Source organism: Heterodontus francisci, chromosome 37 (genome assembly GCF_036365525.1).
Source record: "Heterodontus francisci isolate sHetFra1 chromosome 37, sHetFra1.hap1, whole genome shotgun sequence".
NCBI classification, from domain to species: Eukaryota; Metazoa; Chordata; class Chondrichthyes; order Heterodontiformes; family Heterodontidae; genus Heterodontus; species Heterodontus francisci.
Window position 1 is genome coordinate 25,246,704 of NC_090407.1, and position 22,544 is coordinate 25,269,247.

A 22,544-nucleotide genomic window follows, 5' to 3' on the forward strand; every position below is an offset into this window, starting at 1 on the left:
AGAATTAAATTCTCCCCAGCCTTTGAATCTACCTGCCCGGGCCTGTCTGCTAATGATAGGGCAAGTCAGAGTGCAGTATGTGGGAATAGCAGGAGTTCTCAGGCTCCCAGTTCCGGGCTAGGAGCCGAGCCCCGCCCACCTTGAAATTGACACCCTACCCAGGAATGTCGGCCGCTCGCTGATTGGATGTCTCCAGGTAGATTTCCATTGTTCAATGGGGAGGAGGCGGGGCCGTGACGTAACGTGGAATGAATGAAAGTTTGGCTGGGGGAAAAAAAAAAGTTTCCTGAAAGTTTCTATTGAAGTTTGCTGCAGCCGGGGGCCGCATTCAGCATGGAGCCGCGCCACCTGCACCTCGTCGCCCTGCTGCTCTTAAATGTGGTCCCCACACATCAGGCCGAGGAGGGTAAGGAGCACTTTTTAAACCTTTTTTTTAATTGTTTAATGACCGGGAGAGGGGGATCGATCCGCTGCTCGGTTCCCTGCGGACCATCCCGGATTTCGGTGGAGCGGGTGAAATAATTTTTTAGGACGTTCTCAATGTGTTAGAGACATCGCGGACGTTACTGGTCCTGCCTACACTGTGTATGTCTGTACCTTGTACATCGGGCTCCCGGGCTGTAGACTATTCCCCACCCTCCTCAGTCCCCTCGACCCGCGAGGTGACCCCTTTCCCTTCTCTCTCTCCCTTTAGAGTAATTTTTTTTCTGAGTGATCGATTGCTCGGACTTGGAGACTGTTGGGTTAACTGCCCGTGATTTTCTTTTCTCTTTCTGCCTCTGTTAACTTGCTAGCATTGCCGGACGGTCGGTGGGTGCTTCTACTCTACACCTGCCACTCCCTCCGGTGTCTGACGGCGACACGGCGCCAGAGACGGAATCTGTCTGTTGCGAAAGGGTTTTTTTTTAAAAACGTGAATCATAAGATCTTGCAGCATAGCATGAGGCTATTCGGTCCATCGTGACTGTGCTAGCTGCTTTGAAAGAGCTATCCAATTATCCCCGTTCCTTTTCCCATAGCCTTGAAAAATGTTCTCCCCTTTCAGATTTGTATCCAATTTCCTTTTGAGTTTATAGAGCGAAAAGGGCTCAATGTTGTCTCATGGTTTAACACAAATAATTTATTTTATCAGTTGTCTGTACTAGGAAGGGATTTTTGTTTTTGGGGGTGGGGGAGTAACAAAAAAACTGCAAATGTTGAAATAAAATGCTGATAATGTCCAGCCGGCGGGTCAGGGTCTGAAAGAGAAAAGACATCAACGCTCCATCAGAATTCATTCTGGAGCCCACTGACCTTGTTCCACTTTCAGATACTGACAGACCTGCTGCATCTTTCCAGCGTTTTTCCACTTTAGGCACGGGGTTGTTGCACATCTGGAGCAGTCTGATCGAAGAGGCTGGGGGAGGGGGAGTTGACTGGCATCTTTCAAATAAATCAGATGCAAAACAACTGTCTCTGGCACTGATAGGTGATGTGAGACTGTATAATAGGGGCCAAAGTGTCTGCTCCTCGATCTCTGAGTGACTCCTGCCATATGTGCCCATGTCAGGTGAGGTGATGGTGTGCCAGTGGCTGCCCAGGGGTGAATGACCACGTGAGGCAGCTACGAGATGGCACACTGGGTACCCCACAGCAGTGAGTCAACCTCTTCAGTCAGAGAGGGAGATAAATAAATGGCCATAAAGACAGGGGGTTGCGTGCTCCCTCTCTGTTTAAAATCCTGTATGTTTAATGTACATCGTGATGTGTGAAATGGAAGGTGTTGGTTTAGATTTCAAAGAAGTGGTTTAATCCTTTGAAGCTTTCACAAGGCTGTCTCCCGTCTTCTGTAAACAGACACAGGCTGTGAAGGAATAAATCCTTCCAATTTTTTTAATCCAGCAAATGCCTCCCATTATTAGTTTTCTTTATATTGGTTTTATAACTAATTTAATGAAAGATTCTACTGAGAATTGGGGATTGTCTGCTGTAGGTTGGATAAAGGATAATTTCTTTACCCTTTGTGAACACGCTGACTTGAAGAATCTTAGTGAAGGGACAAAAAAAATTCATTGAGCCCCCTTCTCTTGAATGTCTCTGTGCATTTTATATAGCCTTCCTCATCCTGTTGCCGCACCAGACAAAATTCTCTTTGACCACAAAGAAAATTGCTCCTGTTTTCAGGAAATGTGAAGTTAAAATGCAGCTGCTAGAGTTCCTCTAAACTCCCCCTGTTTGGTGATAGCGTCTTCCCATTTGGCTCCTGACTGTGTAACTGAGAGGATGTGAATGATGTATAAATGTTGCTGCAGAACTGCTTTTCCTGCAAAACCAACAATAACTCCCGGGGGAAGGCTCCTGATATCCTGTTACTAGTTGAGTTGGTTACTGGAACCCGGGAGGGAAGAGGAGGAAAAAGATTTGAGGCTGAAACTATATCTTTAAAAGCTGATTATTAACTTGTGTCTCTTGAGCACTGGTATTGTGGTATATGATTCCCAACCGAACTTTGTGATTTATGTGCACATTATTTCTCATTTGTTGGTTTGTCATGTTTGAGTTTTGTGGGTCTAGAGGTTTGGTAAGGGTTGATTTTTAGCACTGTGGATCTGACTCTCAAGGTCTGTTCGCAACTGGAGATGTTTGCAAATTAAAGGGAATGTGTGTTTAAACTTTATCCGTGGTCCCTGAGGTTCCATGGTGTGAATCTACACGGCCCACAAAGTCAAGAACTTGGTTGCCCTCGTTTAGTAAATCAGTGAAAAACAGAATTCCCCGTAACTAGATACTTGTACTAAAGGCAACGAATGTTGGAAATGCCACATTTCCATGCCTCATCTAAAAGAGAAAAGACAGGCTCCGTGTTTCATGTAGAAGCCTCCCACCAGAATACAGTGGAGACGCTGACCTGCTCTTTATCTCCAGCATTTCAAATTTTTTTTAACTTTAGATCTTTTAAAACTTTTTTGGGCTCCGTTGTTGTCTGGAGAGGTCCAGGACTGTCTGAAATTGTTCTAGTCCTGATTTCATGCACCCATGTAAGCTCAACCAATGAAGGATTTGTAACTTGGAGATTGTTGAAACTCTTCCCCGCAGACCCAATTTCCATAGCTGCATTCAGTTCTGATAAGGTGGGGACTGTAGAGAAAATTGTGAGATATGCTAATCTTGCCACAGCCTGACTCACCGAGACTCCATCACTAAACTCCTACACCTCATTTAGAACGTTTTCAACACTTTTTTTTTAACCTAACCTTCAGTGACCTCTTCCCATCAGTAGGCATCTGTTCCCCATATAATTTCTCTATAAAGTGCCTCAGAAGATTTTGAATATTAAGGGCACCCGAAGCAGATTAATAAGTAAGATTTTGTTTTCAAAAAGCAATCAAAGCACTGGGTTTCATTTTTAGAGGGATAGAATTGCAAAGCAGAGATTATGTTAAATTTGTAAAGAACTTTGATTAGACCACAATTGAAATACTGTGCACAATTCTAGTCACCATATTATAAAAAAGGTATACACGCACTGGAGAAGGTGCCAAAATGGTTTACTAGAATGATACCAGAACTGAGAGGTAATACCCATCAGGAAAGATTGAACGGGCTGGGGTTTCTTTCTCAAAAGAGAAGTTTGAGGAATAACCTGATAAGAGGCCTTTAAGGTAATGAAAGGGTTTGATCGCCTAGAGACTGAGGGCTATAAATATCAGATATTCCCTATTGGATTTATTCCTGACTTCTGGAGAAACTTCTTTACCCAAGAAGTGGTAAAGAATCTGGAACTTGCTACCACAAGGATTAAATGAGTCAAATAGCATAGATGCATTTAGAGAGAAGCTAGAGGGAGAAAGGAATAGAAGGATTTGTTGATGGGTGGGAGGAGGCTTGTGTGGAGCATGAACGTGGCATGGACCTGCTTGGGCTGAATGGCTTGTTTCTGTGCTGAAAATCCTGTGTAGTACTATGTAAATGGGAGTCGCAGTAATGTTGAGAACTGAATCTGAATTTGTCAGGATGCCTATTCTCAATGACAGCAGATGATTATTGACACTTTTTTTCAAACAAAACTGAAGCGTAGGTGAAGGGATCAAGGTCATAGTAAAGGATAGCACTAAAGGGCAGAAGAGAAGGTAAAATAAGTCAGAAAGTTCTGATTTGGTGACTCCAACTGTGAATTTAGATAGTTGTATAGGAAATTAACTACTTCCACAGACCAGTTTAGTTTGTCCCCCCTATCCTTGAACACTAATCAAGAATCATTCGTCTTGAAAATGTTCTGTGTTTCAGTCCGGTTAGACTGTTTAGTGCAGGGCAGTAAGAGAATATTTCAGAAAGTGAACAACTAGTTTGCCCCTAACCACCACCCATTCCCTGGGACACTCGCTGATTGCTCTTTTTACTACTCCCCATTACATTGCAGGATTTTGTTACTGTCACCAGTTGCGTTCCATGTAGGTAACCTACTCACAGACCACCTCTCCCTCCGTGTCATGACCAACTCCCTCAATAAAAGGCTACTGTTGATTCTTCCACCCTCTCCCAGATCCTTGATGTCATTTCCAGCCAGCTCTGCTTGGCGCTTTCGAACTCCTTGTAGAATCCTTTCATCAGGCTCCTGCCTCGACCACAGCACTGATTCAATTCTAATCACATGCCACCAGAGATATTGCCGGTCACCATGGGACACTGTCCCTCTCACAGGAGTGACCTGGCTCAGTGAGCTGCTTGCTCAGCAACAGGGAAGGTGGTGGTGCAGTGGTAATGTCACTGGTCTAGTACTTCAAAGGCCCAGCCTAAAGCTCTGTGGGCATGGGTTCAAATCCCACTGCAGCAGAAATTTGAATTCAATTAATAAATTTGGAATTAAAAAGCTAATGGTGGCCATGAAACTATTTTCAATTTGTTGTAAAAACCCATCTGGTTCAATAATTTCCTTTTTAGGGAAGGAAATTTGCCATCCTTACCTGGTCTGGTCTACATGTGACTCTTAAATGCCTTCTAAAATGGCCTAGCAAACCACTCAGTTCAAAGACAATTAGGGATGGGCAATAAATGCTGGCCTAGCCAGCGACGTCCATATCCCATGAACAAATTTTTTTTTTTAACGTGTAACTAATAAAAACGCAAAGTACTGCAGATGCTGGAAATCTGAAAAAAACCCAGAAAATGCTGCAAATACTCAGGTCTGACAGCATCTGTGGAGAAAGAAACGGTTGAAATTTTAGGTCTGTGGCCTTTCATCATGAAACGTCACAGTACTGAAACGTCAACTCTGGTTTTTCTGTCTCCACAGACGCTACCCGACCTGCTGAGTATTTCCAACAGTGAAACTCTGATGCATGCAGGAGGGGGATTTCAGTTCGGGAATTGAATCAGGAACTGCAGTGCGCTCAGGGCCAATATATGAGCTCAACCACTGTGACGTCAGTGGTGCCAAAGTGGCACCCTTGATGCTTTAGCGACGAAAGGAGCCTCTTAGTTGTGGCATTGAGCTAAACGAGTGAGGAAAGTCCCTGATCTATGATCTATGCTTATCTGATTTCAACTCAGACACCAGGGCGTGGGAGGGGTGGTATTAAATTAGCCTCAGTGTCCCTGCCTGGAGTGGGAAATCAGCTTATGTTCCGCTCCTGAAATTGCATGCCCTGAAACTGAATAGGGACAGGATTGAGTCTCCCTGGATTGTTGACACTATAGTGGGATAGCTTCTTACCACTCACTACCTCGGCTGGCACATAAAGCACAGTGACTTGGGTACGCTAATGGATGGCAGCCTTTGTAGCGTGTACCCGAGCAAGATTCCTACTTTCAGGGTAGGAAGAGGGATACAGTTTGAGGGGGAAAGTGTTGCATTCTTTTCTACCGTTGTCGTCTTTGTTCTGGTCGTTTCTGGATAGTTTTACACAAGAGTCCTCTCATCTTATTTAATGATGGACTCTGGAATTTTGCTGACAGCCCACAGGAATGTTCAAAGGCTGAGTGTGGATCAGACACTGATTAGCTCTGACAGCTTGTCTGTATCCAATGGTTAAAAGGAGATTGGTTTTTACAGAAAAAGAACCCTCAGCAGCCCACGCTAGTTTATGACATGAATCGACTTTGAGGTTCAGGGGTCACTCTGCATTTTGCTTTAAGTGCACTTCCTAATAAACTGCAGATGTCACTTTATCCGTGTTTGAGAGCGTTTGTGAGGGGCAGAGGGGGTGAAGGGTGTAAATGTGCTGTAATGTGATCTTGGCGCTAGTTTTCTCATTTGATAAGTTTCTGCAGGTGTTTTTAAATTGAGAAACCTAGATGATGTGGCCAAGGCCCATTGTTACAAATAGTCCCAAAGTTGAAAAGAATAGTAGAGGACAGAATCAAACTGGAAGTGTTGACTTAGATGATGCCAAACATGGGTTTTAAAAGCCTGAAGGTTGTTGAGAAAGGAAAAACTGAGAAATGTAAGGAATTTCACAGCTTTTGAGACCTGCGATAGGAGACAGTACAATGAGTCTTTATCTATGGAACGAGTGTGTAGGATGTGGTATTTGGAGCCTAGCATGAACAGGAGAAAGTCCAGAGGAATATTGATGCCGTAGGGACTCTAGGGTTTCTGCTGGTGCTTATTCCTGGTTGTTGAGAGGACCGTGTCCAGTAGCTGACCTGCCGTCATGTTCTTGGGGACTCGACTTTTGCGTCCGAATATGAACATGTACATCAGTCTTGAGTAGGGCTTCTGCAGTGAGTCTGAATCAATGAAACATTAAACAGTTGCCAGGGGCACTTGGGGAGTCTGCAATGAAAAACTGAATGAGAACAGTCATGCATTGGATATTTTCAGATATTCTACACAATGACAGTCTCATAATCTCTGTCCATATTTCACCTACACACTGATTCCTTCCAATACTTCATTGAATAGAAAAATTGGTAAATGTTCTGGGATATTCGATGATTTGTTTTCTGTATTTGACCTATGGAGTGTTTCCTGTCACTTGATATAGTGGGATTACTGTTTGGTGCTCCCTCTAACCCACTGTTGTATTTTTGTCCTTCAGTTGTCCTGTTGGATTTTGCCTCTGCACATGGAGAGCTTGGCTGGCTGACCAACCCATACAACGCAGCTGTAAGTACAGTGGCTTGATGGGAAACCATGCCTGCCACTCAACAACCCAAATCTATCTCCAATCTACATTAAAGTGCCAGTGATGGCTTCTATTTTAAGATAGTGGGGTGGGTATGGAGTTGGTAATTTGAAAATCCATGGAGAGAAGAAATGTGGCAATTTATAGTGGGAGGGGCAACTGAAGTGGAAAAGTTACCTTCCTGGCAATTCATTAATTGGATATAAAGTCCAGAGTACTCTCTTTTTTATTTCCTGTTCTCTTTTCCCTGCTCCCCACCCCCCAATAGCTTTGTCCTCCTAAGAGGCAATGATTCTTTCTGGGATATAGTTCCAAGGCCACCAGCCTCACAACGCACCTAAATGACCATTCCTCATGTGTGAGTGTTTATGGGTTATTGAGCTGTGGAGGCATCGCTGTTAAACGCAGTTGAACCCAGTCATCTGATATCTGTCTGTGCACTTTCAGGCGGAGGCCAATGGCCAGGGGTCAGCAATAGTAACGTCACTGTCTCTTAATTGGCATGCTATAACTTCCTGTGTCACCCCAGGGTTAGAGAAGAGTCATTTCAATTTGGGTTTCTGTTCCTGACCATTATCCAATAATCCACATAGTAAAAGTCTACCCTTGTGGCAGTTGGATGAGGGCAGGGTTGGGCTTGGTTATGATGCCCCCGGCTATGGTCTGATACTCTGTTAACACACTCGAATAGCGAACAGCTACATGCTGGTGGCACACAGGAAGTGACTGCTGTACTTAGAAAGTTGCCATCTTCAGGAGTGAAAGGGAGAAGATGTGGGAGTGTGGGAAGATAACTTTCCTTTTTCGATGAAACATTTCAGCTTCAACTGTGATTAGCTGTTCACTTGTATTTTTTTCATCCATTCTTGTTTCAAAGTGGGATCTTCTTCAGAATGTGTGGAACGACACCCCCATCTACATGTACAGTGTGTGCAATGTGGTTGAAGGAGATCAGGACAACTGGTTACGGACTAACTGGATCTACCGCGGAGAAGCGCAGCGCATATTTGTCGAGCTCAAGTTCACCGTGCGTGACTGCAACAGCTTCCCCAGCATTGCGACCTCCTGCAAGGAAACCTTCAACCTCTTCTATGCCGAGTCCGACTTTGATTACGGGACAATATTCAGAAAGAGCCAGTTCAAAAAAATTGACACAATAGCGCCCGATGAAGTCACAAGGAAAGAGGACTTTAGCTCCCGAAACGTGAAGATTAATGTAGAGGTGCGTGCAGTTGGCTCATTGAAGCAGAAAGGCTTTTATTTGGCATTTCAAGATGTTGGTGCCTGCGTCGCGCTTATATCTGTGCGTGTGTACTACAAGAAGTGTCCATCCATGGTGCGCAACATGGCTGTCTTTCCAGAAACAATAGCCGGAGCCGATTCTCAAGCACTCTCTGAAGTTATTGGGACTTGTGTCGATCATGCAGTGGCCCATGAGCCTCCAAAGATGTACTGCAATGCTGATGGCGAGTGGCTGGTACCTGTTGGTCAATGCCTCTGCGAGGCTGCATACGAGATGGTGAATGGTACTTGCCAAGGTAAGTGCAGCTATTGAAACTAAATGTTACCCATCTGGCCTTTCCTATCTAATAATACAGCGATGACTAACCAAGCAATAGTTTGTGAAGGAGTAGAGCTGAGGTGAATAGAGGGAAGGGCAAGGGCTCTACCTCAAAGTTCCGGTCCCTCTTTTAATACATGGTTCAGGATTAATCTCTTTACATTTATTTCAAACCTTTCTGTTGGCAATCATATCACTCCTCATTTAAATAAATGTCCTTCTAGTCACAATTATCTTCTATGTCCCCTCCCTGACCAATGTTTGGTAGTTTTCCTTGTCCCACATTTCTCTTGTTTGAGTTGAAGTTGGGCTGGTGTTATATCATGTTGGTATGGTCGTACGTAAGTACAGTTTGCAGCCAGAATTTAGTACAGAATTTGCTTGCATTAGACGCAAATAAGCCCAATTCTGCCAGCAACCAGTGTGTTGTTTGCAGCATCTTGCTATGTTTATGTGTACGATTTGTTTCTTTTTTGCTTTATTTGAATTGCACAGATGGACAGTTATGTTCAGTTCCATACTCCGGAACTGAGTTCACTTAGATGCAGCACCAGAAGGTGGCTGGGTGAGAGAGTGCCGATCACTGAACAAAGCCATGCTTTAAATTTTGACGAAGGGACATTATATGTTGGGGGGGAAAAGTGAGTTGTAGAAAGAATTCATCGGACAATGGGTTCTGTTGTGCAGTGAGTTTGTTTAATGAGATATGGCTTCCATCACTCATCAGTGATTTACTGGAGACCCTCCCTATTTCTGCGCATATGTGAAATTCCATTACTGTATAGAATAAACAGACATTCCACAGTCTCTGCCTCCCTGTTGCTGGGAAGGCTTTGAGAAGAGTGTTTCTCCTCACGTTTTAAGCAATTTTAATGGGGAGTAGGTTTGTTTTTGTGCCCTGTATTGTCCTCACTACTCACTGGGCTGTTGGTGAAAGGTGGGGAATTTAATTTCTCAGTTTGCTGCTCATGCAATGTATTAGTGAAATTGGAATGTTATCTATTTAGTTTTCATCTCTTGGTTTAACTGTGGCGATGAGGCTAATTTCCATCCTTACTGCCAGCAAAGAATTTTTCGCAACAGGAAAGGGTCAACAAGCCTGTCCCTTTTGGATGGATCGATCCATCTAGTCACCATATCCCTTGAGCTGTCTTCCCTCCATAAACATGTCTAATTGTTCCTTTATTCCATTTATATTGCTGCAATGCCCTTCCCTGGAACCCACTCTCTTGGGTAAATAAAATTCCCCCGACTTCTTTTTAATCCTGACTTCCTAATGTTAACTTGTGTCCCCATGCAGAACCTTTCACCACTGTGAACAAATGATTGGATCATTTTGTCCAATTCCCTTCATAATCGGGTCAGCTCGACATCTCTCTCTTTATGGCTTGTTACATCATAATTTCCAAAACAGAATGTCCCTCCTGCCAACGGTTAGAGCTGAATGTTCCATCCAGGGTTATGAATCCATACTTATTCCAAAGCCATCAGGAGTTCTGGCTAAGTACAGACTAGCTATAAATGTGGTCTCACAGGACTGTCAATATTGTTTGTTGCCCCATGCTGATCTCCTGTTGCTTATTACATTAAATGGTAATTTTCATTCTTTGGTATTTGACCTGTTTAAACCCTAGAAGCACTGCAGTCCATTTGAAGCACAGAAGGTGTTTTAATTGGGTAAGTGAGATGAGTCAGGGGCCCGACAAATCATTAACCTGCTTCCCAGGTGTTCAGCTCCATTTGGGCTCTCTGGGAGTGGCTGCTTCTATGCAACGAACGAGAATGTGTCAGTTGCCTGCGGAGGAGAGGAGTAGCAGCTCTAACTGTAGGGAGTCTGTGTAATCTGTGTATCAGCTCATTTCCTTTGCTTAGGCCTCAACTGGGCTTTGTGCACCTTTTGACTAATTACAGACTAGTGCACTCCAGAATGTCCTTCACTTGCAAAACAGGAAGTTAGGTCCACCCTGAGGTGGAGGTAGATTTATTCAACAAAGGCATTGAATTTAGTGGACGATCTGATTCTGTAGAATTCCCACGCCCAAGCACGCAGCTCACTAGATCTTTGTGTAACTCTCTTTCTGTACGACTCAGCGCTCAGATGTCCTTGGATTTGGTACAAGGCAACAAATGACTCTTGACTGTTAAAGGGAGTCTTCCATTCGGCCTGTGCTTTTCTTTTTCCAAAAAGAGATTGGATGATATTTGGGGAGGGACTGGATAATCTGCATTTTGTACAAGATCCAATTGTAGGTGGAATCTGGCAAATGCCCAAAATCATATTGGATATTTTCTATAATGCTTGTTTCTCCAAGCTAAACAAATCCTGCACATTAAAGACAGATGCAGGTGTCAGACTGGTTGGCACCAGCCAATTCTTCTTTAAAGTAGGTCTAATAATCTGGTTATAACGTTAAATTGGATTGATAATTATACCAGCGTGTGTTTACATAAGATTTCACCAAGCAGGAGGTGGGAATTTCACCTAAAAAGGATCTCCTGTAATCCTTGGTACATGTGACTACTGCAAGGGTCTCCAAATTCAAAAGTGAGTTCCTTTGATGGCTTGGTGTGGTGTTGGGTTACAAAGACCAGAAATCCTCCTACATTGGTTCCCACTCTGCTGAGTTAACTGACCTCAACTGGGGTCAATTAGCCTCCATGTTCCTGGGAAAACATTAACTGAAAGGGGGTCCCTACTCTTGATCATCATTCAGTCTTCCCCAATGGAAAGTGCTTGGGACATGAGTGAGGATAGGAGTGGGCTTGGCTGTGAAGTGTTCTGGGAGTATTGAACATTTTGCTTTGCAACAGGATTTGCTGATGATGTTGTGCATAGATAATATGGTTACATCACTGGTCAGTCAAATCCCGCATTCTAATTGGACAGCAGTCCGTGCCAAACATCTCAGCCAACACTCCTGTCATGCTGTGGAGCAGGTGGCGTACGGCAGGATTGGGGTTAATGTGCTAGAATTTCAAATCTTTCAGCAGTCCTGGCCCGGAGTGATGGAATGTGAAACCACAGGCTGTTTGAAAGTCAGCAGAGTAAAACTAGAGAAACCAAGGGGGCTGCTTGAGAAGCAACACCTTTTTATTTTAAAAAGAGAAAAGTACAACTCAAGCTATGACACAACGTACTCATTAAAGTATTGAGAGAACAGGAAAACAGGGCATTAGTCTGACTGCAGAGGTAGCAGTGAGCTCCCCTGTGATGAATGTTATTTTTGTATGGGCACTTGGGCCCCTGTTGCCACCTCTTTCCGCCCCCCCCCCCCCCCCGGAGAATGCCAATGCTCTATAAACATTCCGAACTTTACTCTCCTATATTTTAAGCAGCCGGGATGCTGTGCATTGAGTAGGATTTTTGTGTGAATTCTCCTCCCTCCAAAGCACCCCCCCCCGCCCCGCCCAGTATCTAAGTAGGTAATGGCTACTGTATCATTCCGAATCTAGAATGGTGCCCAGGAGCAGAGATTAAACAAACTCCATTGCTGTCAGCTAATCAGTATTTCTTGATTTACTGCGCTTTCCTACAACTGCAACCTTGGTGCTGTTGTGTACCATACACCTCCCCCTGTCACCTGGGTTCCTTAATTATATGGGAGTTTTTTTTAAAAAAAAGCAGACGGGAGATTGACTCTTGCTCCGTCTCAACGTTTTGTGCCAATGACAGTACGGCTGGTACAATGTTTGCATTTTTGAGTTTGTCCCCATTGTATTTCTAATTTCCCGGCATATAGACAAAGGATGCTGGTGTCATCGCTGTCTGATGTGACGCCACCACTTTATTCAAACTGAAAATCTGTTGTTTTTTTTTTAATTGAATTTTTTTCATGTAGTTGTATACATTTTCCTGTTCGTTATTGTGGTTAAATTATCAACCACAATAACGATGTGGCTGAGTATGAGTCTAAAACGGAAAGCCGCGCGAACTGTGAGGCTGGCTAAAGCCTGGGGTGGTTACAGTTAACTGGGAATGGTCCGTGTGACCTGTCAACTGTTTGTGGTTTGAGTGGAGACACTGGCCTTGAATGAATTCCCCGTGATGGCGAACGACATACAATGACTAGTTGCCTGGATTCTATCCATCAAAGACAGCCCCAGGCTACTGAAAACCTAAAATTGCTAATGGTTTTGTTAAAGATTGTGGACTGGCTTTGGGACCCTGAAATGTTTTTTTTTTAAAAAGCGTCATTCTCCACTCAACATGGGGACTTCTCACTAATACTAACATGTGATTCCAACCCCACGTCCGGCTTTGACCTAATTCAGAATTTATTTATTGTTTTTTTTTGTTTCCCTTGGCGGAAGCATTTAAACAAACAAAATATCCGCCACAGAGGAATTGCTGTTCCATTTCTCTTTCGAGCGCACTCTTTCCTTTGCTCCGTCATTCCCAATTTTATCACCATGCTGTTCTCCCAGACGATGAAAGATTGAGTCTTATCTGGACACACCAGAGTGTGGTTCAGTTGCTGCTATAATGCTTCTTGTCCAGCTGGCATGCTAACTGCACAAGCGCCGCACTCTTTTTTTTTTTGTTCTGCCCCACCTACAATTTTTTTTGCATGAGTCACCCTGTTATCTTTTAAGTAGAATGGTCAGTCAGTTCCTTCCTTAACCCTCGTCACCAGTTTTGTGATTTTCTGATTTTAGTTTTGTGTGGGCGGAAGGTTGCTTGGCTGCAATTTACAGCATTTTTGCGTGACCCCATTCTAGCTCAGTCTATCTAAAGGCAAACGAGCCTTCTGGAAGCTTTTCTTTCATCATCTTTTCCTAAAAGACATTTCTTTGATAAATAAATGTCTCTGCTATTTTTGGTGAGGGACACGAGCATGAATGAGCCAGGGCATCACGTAACAATCTTTCCTGACTTAGAGGCTCAATGTCCCAGGGGTCTAGGAAGATAATGACAAGACTGACTGACTTATTTTTGCCTGTAAACGCACCAGACCTCATTTCACGGACATTGTCTCCGGTGTAACGAGTCTAATAAATGTCTGGAGAATTTTCATTCTACTGCGATGATCTGAGACCCTACTTTTCAGCTATCACTGTTTCTTGTTAATGCTCTAATAACCCTTTTTGTTTTTGCTATACACACATGCTAGGGTTGAGCAGGTTGCTAGCTGGAAACAGGTGTGGTTAGCTGAATGGCTTCCTTCTTTGCTGTAATTCCTGTGATTCTATCTGCTGTCCCCAAGAGTCTGGCAGAATGTAATGCTTGGGGTGCTACTAATCCACATGCACCCGGAGTAATGACCCTTCGGAAAGGAATCCTGCTATCCTTGCCTGGTCTGGTCTATGTGACTGCAGTCCCAACCCAATGTGGTTGACTCTTAACTGCCCTCTGAAGTGTCCTAACAGGCCACTCTGTTGTATCAAGCTACTAGAAGGGCCATTACTATGTGAATTGGGCAACTAGGGATGGGCAATAAATGCCAGCCTTGCCAGTGCTACCAACATCCTGAGATTGAATTCAAATAACCCAGGTGCCATCCCCAGTTAACTGATCTCATTTGTGGAGTTACAATTAGTTTTAGTGTCTTTAGGCCCAAGGAAGAAAAATCATTTGGGGTTGACACCATTCCTAGGGTCACATGTGAATTCATACTAGAGGGAGGTAACAGGATACCTGCCACCTATAGAACTGTACTCCAGTCACATGTCAGTGCAATGGGTGAAGGAAGAAAATCGGTATACTGCCTAGTGATGCAGTCTCTTGTACAGAGATGATTATCACGAGAAGATACTCACGGCAACTGTGGACATAATATTGACTGAAATGTGAACAGCAGCTCCGACAGTGCTAAAGCCATCTATGAGACTGTATTAGTGCTAACCTTGTGTCTGTTCAACTGCCTTTAAGTACGTGACTGCTCCCTCATAGCTATTATTTAATCTGACTTTGTGTAAGTCTTGTTACAACGTCGTTGCCATATCCTGTTGTTAATGGCAATATGTTTAATTTTCAATGTGCTAATTTATGGGTGCCATTATGAGCTCAGCTGTAATTATTATGTTTTTAATTTCCTCTCTTTTTAGCTCTAGCCCAGTATCCAATTTTATTGCGGAGCGACTCTAGGGCAGTGTTAAGCCATAAATATGTACTTAAGCTGCTGATTCACATCAGTCCTGGGCCCATCACAGCAGGAGAGGAGGCTTTTATCCAGCTGGGTTTTCTCCTAAAGGCAAAATGCCTGTTCAGTGCACTACCCCTCCACCCCTAGGAGAAAGGCAGCCTTCATCATCTCTGCCTGGGCTGAATTTGAACCCAGATCAGTTTTCTAACCTTATCCTTAGTAACCTGTTCTAGTCTAAGTGAAAAGTTCCTTCTTTAGGACGGACAACTAGAAAGTCTAGATAAAGTAAGGAACCTCCGATGCTGGAAAAGCACAACAGGTTCGTCAATATGTGGAAAGGGAAAAGTCAGGATGTGAATCAGCAGCTTAAGTTTTAGCTGGAACCGCCTTTGTTCTCATGCAAGACCTTTCCTTGAAATGTTGACCTTTTTATTTTCTCCTCTTAGACCTGTCGTGTATTTCTAGCTCTCAAGTTTCCAAAATTGCAGCTGAAGCAAATTTTACTGCCTTGATGCAGATGTTGCTGGCCTGTTCCAATGTGTTGCTGATTCTTGGAATGTTTTTGCTGGTGGAGACTTGCTGTCTTGTCCAAAATGTGTTAAGTCCCCAGTGAGTCCTGTTTCAAACCTGTAAATTGGCGCAGCGCAGCGCAACTCTGCCCTAAAGTTTGAAGTCGCACAAAAAAAAAAGTTTTTTAATAGACTTCCCATTCCGTCTCCCAACATAAGACTTCTTTCCAGCCTTGTTGAATGAACATTTACTGCTAATTTCTCCTATGGACAGACAAGTAGCAAAAATTAGTTACATTTTCATTCTGTGGTTTGGGTTGACGTGCTGATGTGGATTAGAGAGCAAGGTGAAGGAGTGCATATTGTTTAACAAGTGACTCAGTGGTTCGGCTAGTTAAAGCAATGAATACTTCAGCCATTCAGACCAGGAAGGTCCCAGGGATATTTGGTCTGTGCTGAATTGGTGGCCAGGCTGTGGCAGGGCTGATACAGTTAGACTTTGTGTCCCTGGGCTAGCAAGGCAAAAATCACCCAGGGTTCTTGCTCGGGTTTGCTATCCAGGGTGAGTATGTTGGGTGAGAGCAGAATGGCAGTTAGTCATAATGTTCCTCCCAACAAATATTCTGCTGACACTCATTCTTCATGTTCATACATGAGGGATTGGCACTTGGGAAAGACAGTGGCAGGGGTGGGTGGAGGTGGGGAAACCAGGACATGTGAAACTGTCGTGCAGCTAGTCACATCACCTTTGCGAGAGGAGGAGGAAAAGGTTGCAAGGAAAAAGAGGGACAATAATTTCTTTAAAAATTGGAACTTGAATTTGGCATTTCATGAGTTAATCTGTAGACATTCTGGATATACCCTGATTAGTAAGTGTGAAATAAAAGCTTTTCATAATGGCCCCCAGTGTCAGTATTTGAACAGGCCCAGTCCTGCCTCGTACAGGTCCAGCATGTTTCAGTCTGACACAGTTTGAAGTTGCAGTGTGGCATTACAGAGTCTGAATACCTTTGCAGACATTCTTGGAGAGTTTGCTCATTTCCTTGGTTGTAGGATAGAGTTTGATGATGGATATGTCTGGGCTTGTCTTCCCCCCTCCACCCCCGCACCCCCCCCCCCGCACCCCGATTCCCTGCACTCTTGCCACCATTTCCAAAGTGCGCGGAGTGCATTCGCTGTCTCTGTTGACAATATTAGCCATTTCCCCAGACTCTCCAATGTATAGTTTCTCAGGATCATGTCGATAGGAGGAGGATCTGACCTTATCAGTCAGAAGCCATTACTCGCCAGACCTCACAGTCAGTAGAATCCTTCCAACCACAGGTCTGCATTGTGCATTCCGAGTTGTACCCAGTACTGGAAGTGGCACCACCAGGTTATGAGGTGGGTGAAGGCTTTTTATTATATTTACAGCATGAATATGCACTTGGAAATTTTTTAAAAACCTGTTGGATTTCAAGTGAGGCCATGGCGATTCACACTGGATGACATCATTCTATTCATAGATTCGAATCACTGGTTCCGCAGGATATGCACAGTAAGTCCAGCAATAACTCCAAGCTTCCTCCTGCTGCACCAGATGTGGGGCAGCATCAGGAAAGCACTGACTTGTCATCCTCCAGGAGATGGATGAGCCTCCTTGGATTGGTGCCAGCCTGGTTTTTCCCTTGGTTTCCATCTCATATTTTCTAGACAATTGTGCAAATACTGATATGAATCATGAGGGGTCTGGACAGAGTAGATCAGCAGAAACTGTTACCAGTGGTGAAGGATCCAGAACAAGAGGGCACCGATTTAAGGTGATTGGCCAAAGAATCAATGGCGACATGAGGAAAAAACTGTTTTTAATGCGGAGAGTGGTTAGGATCTGGAATGCTCTGCCAGAGAGTGTGGTGGAGGCAGATTCAATCGAGGCTTTCAAAAGATTATCTGAAGAGAGAAAATTTGTAGGGCTACAGGGAGAAGGCGAGGCAGTGGGACGAGATGAGTTGCTCTTGCAGAGAGGCAGCACGGACATGACGGCCGAATGGCCTCCTTTTGTGTTGTAACCATTCTATGATTGTATGTACTTCCTGGCAAACTAGTATGGCACTGAAAATAAAAGCTAGATCTTGACTTGCCTATCCTTTTAACAGGCTGCTTTAACAAGAACAGCAGACCATTGGCACTGTGTTGCCAAACAGGTCTCCTTTTGTATAAAGAATTGTGGTGCTTATGACTCAACTCTTTCAGAAGACCTTGTGCAATTATCCTACACTTTAAGCCATTGTTTCTTAGCTTCTTCACTCTGTTCCCAAAACCCCTCTATCCAGTTGTCCCTCAGATTGGCTCTGTTTTTTTTTAACTAATCCACTCTAGTTCATGTTGTCCTTTATCTTCAGAGTTCCCTCATCCCTTCACTCTGATCCTGTCATTATTACTCTTGATTTTCTTCAGCTCCTCACTGATTTCTCTCCCTGTGCTCTCACTTTCACTTTGTTTCTATGTTCTCTGTCGCAGCTCATTTCAGCTCCCTCATTAGTCAGGCCATCATTCATTCGCTCATCCACCAGGAGACCTGAGGCGTTGAGCACTGTTTCCATCTGGGGACAACTCATCTGTTTCCTGCATCCAGGTTGTTTCTTGTGTATCAATTGTTGCCACAGTTGGCTGTTGCTGACTGCAGGTAGGCAGTGATCTGAATGGTTGGAGGGTGTGGGGGGAATCATAACTGGGTCATTTTCAGCTCACAATCTCTTTCCTAATCCCCCTGCCAATGGGTTAGTAGATAAATGTATTGAGCCAATCGTATCAAACAGGTCTTGGGGTTCGACCCCCCCCCCCCCCCCTCTCTGTACTATTGCTGATCTCGGCTACAATTTACTTCAGAGCCTCTTGGGGAAACTCCTGTCCCTGATCACTATACAGTGACCCCCACCCCGCCACATTGGAAAGTGCATAAGTGAACATCGCATGTGGATACAATTGGGTGCAGTTTGTTTGCATCCCATACTGGTTGGCGACTGGCCAATGTGAACGCCTTTTCCATATCTCTGGAATGTCTGCAGGTCGATTTGTATCTTCCTTGTGACTTTACCAGTGCACTTGCTGAAAAGTTTAACTGATGGGGCTGGGCACCACCTTAAATCAGGCTCACTGTATATCAGTCTGAACCTAATAGCTGCCAGTCCAATCTAACCGATCGCCAGCCTCATTTTCCAGGTCATATCCTTCTCAGTAAATGCTCCAGTCTGATTATTGAGGCCACATTGTCCCTGAGGGACTGATGCATTTGTGTTTGTGTTGCTAGTTAATTGGAGGATCACAGAACGGAACTGTAGCCAGGCTGGTGCTGACAGCTCGCTCCTAATGACGAGTCATTATCCTTTCCTAAAGCCCTGTGCACCCTATGTGATAAAACCCTGGGCTTTCAACTTCCTTTCAACTCCGCTCACTTACAGAAAGGTTAAGAGCTGTGACCTCGTTCTGTCTAGCTGCTCTTTCCCTCCCTAGAGGAGCCCCAGTCAGTCATAATGCATTTGAAATGAGGTGGAGACACTGTCGCCAGGACCATATCTTGGAGATGGTGCTGCTTCTCATCTGCAATGAAACACTTACTTCAGAACTTTAATAATTAGATGAATGCAACGTGGCCTTGGCAGCCTTTGAACTCTTCAATCTGCAATGCCAGACTAGACCTCATTCAAAAATCCACCAACACACATTTCAACCCTCCCTTGTATGTTCTTTCATTTAAAACATAAATGTCTGAAGCATGCGTGTGTGTCTTTTAATAAAATAAACAGCTCTGATTTGGAAATTGACTTCCTGTCCTGTAGTCTTCCTGAGATTGCTGAATGTGTTTTACGTAAAGATTAATAGAAATGATCTGTAGGCTTTGACCTGCTTGTCCTTGGCTGCAATTCCCTTTATCCTTACCTCGCCCTACCTCTGCAACTTGTTCAAGCCTTATATTTCCTCCCATGCCCTTGTTCTTTAACCCTGGACTTCTCGCACCCCCCCCCCCCCCACCCCCCACCACTTCATTCCACTATTAGTGACAGAGCCATCAGTTGCCTTGATCGTGCTTCATGGAATCCTCCTTGCTGGTCCCTCTGCCCCTCCACAAACAAAAGCCTGTTCAAAATCTCAACTCCTTGACTGACATTTTGGTCACATGCTTGACTGCCCACTGAGGCTTGGTCTCCATTCCTTTCTCCCTCTGGGAACAGTTTTTCTACATGTAGTGTAAATACAAGTTGTTCTATATTAACTTCAACGTGAATCTAGCTCAGATTTACATGAAAGTGTCAAGTGTTTGGGATCCATCGTATATTAGCCACATTGACGCTTAACACCTGATGAATTGACGCACGATCTGTGATACCCAGTGACCACATTTCATACTTTCTCCTCTTTGGAACAGATTGGGAATACTAGCAGAGCAAATGATGCTGGATTCAGCAGGTTTGGAACTGCCGCATCTTAGTGTAAATGCTAATTGTACGTCTTTCCTTGTAGGAGAGTTGTTCTTGTGGTGAAGGTCATGGTACTTTATCCTTGGTGTGTTGGCAGTGACACTCATCCCAGTTAGAAAAAAAACAGCTGGGTTGTGTGTTTACATTCTGTTACTGATTTACAGACCTGTTTGATGCTAAAATTATAATGTATGATCTCCCCACCCAAAAAATTCCAGTGTAAAGAGATCACCTTCTTGAAATGTAAGGAAAGTAGTGACTAGCCCTTCTTGCAGCACTGAACCGCCCTATTCAGAATTATGAACAATGTTCCCCGTGATTGTGACCATACTCCTTTACCTGTCCTCATTCTCCTCAATCTCTCTGATGTTTGGGGTTAACCTCTCCATCCAACACGTCTTTTCCATCACTGGGCTTTGTGGATCTGTCTAAACTTGGCCAGTTCAATTCCCGCATTTGGCTTCTCTTCCTCACGCCATTTCCTCGCACTATCACCTCTGGAGTCTCCTAAGGATTTATCCAAGGCTCCCTCACTGTTTCAGCCAGGAGTTCAACTTTCGCCTGCATTCCAATGACACCCAGCTCTACTTCTCTACCACCAACCTTGACTTTTCGACATGTGCTGCTAGATTGTTTGTTTGTCCGATATTCAGTCATGGATGGGTCATCCCTTCCTCCAGCTTAATATCAGTTAGGTTAAAGTCATTGTCACAAACTCCGCTCCTTGTCACCAATTCCTTCATCTTCCTTCGGTCACTATCTCACGCTTAATCAGACCGTTTGCAGCATCAGCATCCTGTTTGACCCTGAGCTTCGTTTCAGACTCCATATTCCGTCTACCATAAAGATCACCGACTTTCATGATGCTAAGCTCATGCCCACTGGTAACTTCCACCACTGACTCTGCAAGAATAGGCAGGTTAGTGGGAGTTCACCCTATTTAAATATTGCTGGTGAGTGCCCTAACTACTAAGGGGTATCTCTCTGGTTCCTGACGACCGCAGGATGCAACAAATGCACTTTGTAAAGGGGCTGTTTACAGATGCTAAAATTGAGCTTGTACAGTCCTGGCTGTTTCCCGGGGTGCACAAAGTGCTCTTCACATCTGGCAATAAAAGCCCTTTTCTGCAAAGATTCCCTGACTCCTACAAAGTCTAAGGTCCCAGTGTAAGGAATGCCTGCACCCGCACACTTCAGTGGCTTTGTAAAGGGTGGATGGGGGCTCCGTCCTTTAGAAGACTGAGTAGGATCTCCAATGTAGGGCTGGGATCAGACATGTCCAGGTCCTGGTCTGTTTTCCAGCTATTCTGCTGCTGGAAGGTCCAGGGAATTTTGGTGCCAGTGTGACTCTTACATGGAGGAAGCTCATCTAGCATTTTTCTCAGTGTAATTCTGCTTGCATTGACAAGCATATTCCTTTTGGGACTGTCTCCAACGCAGATGGGTCCAGCAGTAATGTGAAGCCACTTTTGTACCAAATTGTTAAATCAGATTTCTGTTCCAAACTGGAAACTCACCAGTGACCTAGAATAAACAAACAGAGATATTCTTAGAATTCCTCCTCTCCACAAGAGACTAAAAAAGACCATCTCTGCCTTGCGTGGGAATTCTGAGTGCTTTTGAACTGTGTTAGCATATGTGTATGAACTGATCAGGCAGCAATCTATCCTGCCAATGTGGGAGAGCAGGGTTACTTCAGCCAAATTGTCTGTTTACCAAGGCTACGTAGGATATACAACACACGATGCTCCACTCAAGCTACCTCCTGATTTTCCTCATCTAAATCTTATCAGCATAACCCTCTGTTCCCTTCTCCTTCATATGTTTGTCTATCCCCTCAAATGCATCTATATTATTCATTCTAACCACTCTTTGTGGTAGTGAATTCCACATTCTCACCATTCTCTGGGTAAAGACGTTTCTTCTGAATTCCTATTGGATTTCTTGGTGACTATCTTATACTGATGACCTCCAGTTATGCTCTTTTTCACAAGTGGAAACATTCTCTCTCTATCCACTCTATCAAAACGTTTCATAATTTATAAAGGTCCCTTCAGGCCCACCCCTTCAATTGTCTTTTTTCATGAGAGAAGAGACCCAGCCTGTTCATCCTTTCCTGATATTTCTGGCTTCATCTTTGCAAATCTTCTCTGCTCCCTCTCCAGTGCCTCCGTGTCCTTTTATGATACGGCAGCGGGTAGAGGAGGGGCCAGCATAGCACTTGAAGGTCAGTGGAGTGGGGGGGGGTGTTTGGTCTGGCAGACAAAACTCCTACCTTTACACCATTGCCACCCCCCACCCTTCCCCCTCCTTCCCTCCCCACCTTCACCCTTTTCTTATTCTCCTGAAAGCACTAATGGGTTACAGCTCCCTGATTGCCTGGTGCCTTGTCTAAGTGGCCATTTTCTTGCTATAGAGGGAGTACAGCGAAGGTTTGCCAGACTGATTCCTGGGATGGCAGGACTGAGGAGAGATTGAGTCGGTTAGGATTATATTCGTTGGAGTTCAGAAGAGTGAGGGGGGATCTCATAGAAACCTATAAAATTCTAACAGGACTTGACAGGGTGGATGCAGGAAGGATGTTCCCGATGGTGGGGGAGTCCAGAACCAGGGGTCATAGTCTATGGATACAGGGTAAACCTTTCAGGACTGAGATGAGGAGAAATTTCTTCACCCAGAGAGTGGTGAGCCTGTGGAATTTGCTACCACAGGAAGCAGTTGAGGCCAAAACATTGAATGCTTTCAAAAAGGAGTTAGATCTAGCTCTTGGGTCTAAAGGGATCAAAGGGTATGGGGCGAAAGCCGGAACAGGCTACTGAGTTGGATGA

At 44.3% G+C, this 22,544-nt stretch overlaps 1 protein-coding gene across 1 annotated transcript in view; it reads left to right on the forward strand.

The window, feature by feature from the left end:
- Positions 1 to 278: 278 nt before the first annotated feature.
- epha2b (eph receptor A2 b) overlaps positions 279 to 22,544 on the forward strand; it is a 45,639-nt gene continuing 23,373 nt past the window's right edge. Inside the window, exons 1-3 of the mRNA XM_068017362.1 lie at positions 279 to 406; positions 7,020 to 7,087; positions 7,984 to 8,644. Of these exons, the coding sequence (XP_067873463.1) occupies positions 334 to 406; positions 7,020 to 7,087; positions 7,984 to 8,644 (802 nt within the window). The 5' untranslated portion in view covers positions 279 to 333. The remainder of the gene's footprint in view (positions 407 to 7,019; positions 7,088 to 7,983; positions 8,645 to 22,544) is intronic.